Genomic DNA, 3,949 nt, shown 5'->3' with positions numbered 1-3,949 from the left:
CAGGCAAGCAGTGGTCTCTAGCTGATAAAACATTTCCTTAGTGGATCACAAATAGCTTCTAAAACTGCCTTTCTAATAAAGGCCACCGGAGAGGTAATGCTAAACTGTGCATCTGCCAAATAAGAATATGAATCGTATAAAAGCTCATATTCCAACCCCAGGTCAAATGGCAAAAGGTCTACAAAGTTGGTCTCCGAGTTTGTATAAAAGCTCTGACGGATGTTGTGTGTTTGCTATGAAATTACCTTTGGGTCTTAGGTCAGCACACCTCTACTCAGGAATGTGCAAATGATTTTAGACAGCACGATGCTAGTACCGCTCTGTACGATAGTAAGGGTTTTTTTTTTTTTCTCTTCTTTTCTAAATGGAAAAAAATATCCCTAGTCAGAAATAAACTGACAAATTTACATTCTCCTCTCTTAAAAAAGTAAATAAAATAACATTATTCAAAATGTGAATTAGCTATAAGACATACAATACAATTACATAGATACATATCAATACAGCACATTCAATCTGCCAAAAAATTAATGATTACAAAGCCAGTATGGATGTTGCAATATCAAGAGAGATGTATGTACAACAATCAGAGCATTCATAATTGCACTATACCTACAGGCAGTCTGTTAATTAAATTACAGGGGCTTTCTAGAGCAAGGGTTGAAAAAGCCGGGAGAGTAACACATGAGAACACTTCATTACTAGTCAGCAATTTCAGTGTTCTTACAGTGAGCTGGTCACTCTCCCAGGTTTGCTATTCAAGAAAAGTGATTTATATGGAAGTTGAGATTAGTGCCAAGTGCTAATGAGACCAGCATTGAGGTCTGACTTCCCTGCAGCCTTAGAGCGCTCTCCATCTACTTAAATCACATACTGATGCAGGCTGCTCGACAGGCTCACTCACACATGTTCAGCATGGTTTGCATCTGCTGACAAATTGCACATGGAGAATTCCAAACATCTCTCCTAGTATGACTGTCACATAAATACATGCTTGATGGAACACTGAGTGGTGACTTTTGAATAAGTCCACAAATCTTCTTTAGGTTCAAGCAACCAATTCAAGATCCTGAAGGTGGTAAAGCCAGCTCACTATCCCCTCCCCCTGCCCCCCACCCTCCAAAATCAAAGGTTTCAGGATAATACTATCAACCAGTGTTCTTGGCAGATTCATTCAAACTTAAAGAACATAAAGAGCTAATAAAACTAGCGCCAGTAAAGATACAAGCAGATCTCACGACAAACCACACAGCGTGCTTTTTTCTACACTGCTCATCTGGACACTGGCACTGACCTTAAGGACAAAGAAAAGAACGGACCATGAGAAGAAGCAGTTCAGTTAGCAACTGTTTGGCAATGTTTGTTTCCGGTTCACACCCAGCTGTTGTCTCCCTCACTGTTTTAATGCTGACGTTTTGAGATGCTGGCTTTTACTGTTTAAATTCTTAATTTATTTTGCCTTATAAAAATCTGGCTTTGGCAACATATACCCATAATAAAAATTATTTCAAAATTATGGCCCAAACACAAGGGGGGATGTGAGTGAAGGAAAGCTGGAAACAAACAGAAAATGAAGAAGCTACAAGAGGGCTCTGGCAGCAGCTGCTGGGGAATGTAGTGTCTGTTGGCATATCATTTGGCATATGTGGTTTAAAAAGGGCGAAAAACCTAAAGAGAAATAAACGGAAGCAAGGAAGAGAGGAAGGGCGCGGCCCACGGACTGGAGAAGCAGGGATTTCTTCCCAGCCTGTGCCCTCACACCCTAACTTCCATCCATTCCTCTCAACAATCCAGCTGTGACTGAAGGTCTGCACCCAAAAAATAGGACTCTTAATCATCAATGGGCACCCACTGTCCTAGTCCAAGTGAGACAAGACAATATATATATAGTACACATATATGTATGTATGTATTGAAAAAGAAATACTAGATGTGATGTGCATCCAGAGATACATTAAAACCAGAGTAGTAATACATATGCTCCTGCCTTCAGCAGAACCACTGGTAAAGGAAGCTGATGTAAGGCGGCTTCAGTCGAATGACACCGTCCTGACCGCGTCACTCGAGAGAGAAACTGCCCAAGAATGGAATCAGGGTAAAGGCCATGGTAGTGAGGGAAAATAAACTCATCAGGAAGAAGAAAAATCAGCTTCGTTTTGGTCAGCAGGAAAGGGAAGGAAGGGAGAGAGAGACAGAGAGAGAAAGAGAGAGAGAGAGAGAAAGAGAGAGAGAGAGAGAGAGAAAGAAAGAGAGAGAGAGAATAAATGACAGGAGTGCTTTTATACTGTGAGTGAATGACTGAAAATTTAAAATACATCGAGTCAAGGTTTGCCTAAAAAAAAGAGGAAATGTGCTGGGACTGTACTTCAGCATCCTGTTTCCTCTGAAAAGTTTAAATAAAATCATAATATTTACTACAGCTCTGTGGACACGCTCACAGAGTCCAGGACGGCAATAAATTAGTATTATGCAAATTGTTTTCCAGGGAAATGCAGTCCCTCTTGTTTATCTTCAGCAGCCCACAGGGAAGGGAAGAACGGTTTCTGGGAGGCACGGTTAGACCAGATTGTATTCCTTCAGGTTCAGCTGCAGGATGGTGTCCTTGACAGCAGCAAAGACGAAGCGGATGTTCTCGGTGTCTGTGGCGCACGTGAAGTGGGAGTAGATGATTTTGTCACTGTCGGGGTTCAGGTCCACGAACATCTTCAGGATGAATTCTCGAGCTGCCTGGGCATCTCTCTGGGGTCCTGTTTGCCAAGAGAGGGGAGATGCAAAGTGTGTTATGTGATCCACATTTGTTTATGTGCTCAATCAGCATGTATTGTGTCATGTCCAATGAGGACTAATCTGTATTCCAGAGCTAAATTCACTGTGTGATGATATGCACTAGTTTGCATTGTTTTATGCTTGTACAGTTGTTTCTCATGCCTCATACACTGTCCCATGATAGTTCTATTTGAATAAATTTGTCATGGTTGCTTTTAAATGTCAAGTTGCCACAATCTAGAATCACCTGAGAATTTCTGAGAAGGAAGTCTCAGTTGAGGGATTATCTAAATCAGGTTATTCTGTGGGTATGTCTGTGGAGGATTGGTTAACTGATGTAAGGAGACCCAGTCTGTTGACAGAGGCACCCTTTCCTAGGCAGGGGTTCCTAAACTAGACACACACAACAAGAGAAAGCTAGATGCAGCAAGCAAGGATGCATTTATCCTCTTTGCTCCTGCCCATGGATGCATGTGACTATCTGCTTGAGCTGGTGCCTTGATTTCCCCCCAAAGATGAACTTTAACCTGGGAATGTAAGCCAAATAATAATTTTTCACCCTGAAGTTGCATTTTGTTCCTGGGTACTTTTCACAGCACCAGAAATGAAACTAAAACACTTTTTGTCTTAGTTTGCTTTCTATTGTTCTGATAAACATCAAGACCACAGCAACCTGGGAAGGAAAGGGTTTATTTTAGGTTAGAGTCCATAATGATTGGTGGTCAGGAGGCAGGAATGAGGGCAGGAATCTGGAGGCAGGAACTGAAGCAGAAGTCACAGAGGAGTGCTGCCTACTAGCCTGCTCCACATGGCTCGCTCAGCCTTCTTTCCTAAGCAGCTCAGGGACATCTGCCTGGGGGGTCACTGTCCACAGTGTGCTGGGCCCTATATCAATCACTGATCAAGAAAATGTCCTCCAACCTTGCCTATAGTCCATTCTGGTTGAGGTATTTTCTCAATTGAGGGGCTTTTTAAAAAGATGACCCTAGCATGAGTTAAGCTGACAAAAAAACCTAACCAACACACTTGTATAATAATTCTGTAGCTGATTCTTAGATATAGCCCCAACACAGAAGCAGTAAAAGAAAAAAAAATAACCCGAACTTTATCAAAATAAAAATCCCCTTTGTTATCAAAGTACATTATCAAGTGAAAAATACATACAATTCATGTGTAATAAGAA

General features: G+C 41.5%; 1 protein-coding gene across 1 annotated transcript in view; it reads right to left on the bottom strand.

Moving 5' to 3' along the window:
• Positions 1–554: 554 nt before the first annotated feature.
• LOC116103624 (guanine nucleotide-binding protein G(q) subunit alpha) overlaps positions 555–3,949 on the bottom strand; it is a 263,445-nt gene continuing 260,050 nt past the window's right edge. Inside the window, exon 7 of the mRNA XM_031389842.1 lies at positions 555–2,747. Within this exon, the coding sequence (XP_031245702.1) occupies positions 2,557–2,747 (191 nt within the window). The 3' untranslated portion in view covers positions 555–2,556. The remainder of the gene's footprint in view (positions 2,748–3,949) is intronic.

This window comes from Mastomys coucha, unplaced genomic scaffold (assembly GCF_008632895.1).
Source record: "Mastomys coucha isolate ucsf_1 unplaced genomic scaffold, UCSF_Mcou_1 pScaffold21, whole genome shotgun sequence".
In the NCBI taxonomy this organism is placed as follows: Eukaryota; Metazoa; Chordata; class Mammalia; order Rodentia; family Muridae; genus Mastomys; species Mastomys coucha.
Note: the sequence above shows the minus strand (reverse complement) of the source record. Positions and strands in the feature narration are given on the sequence as shown.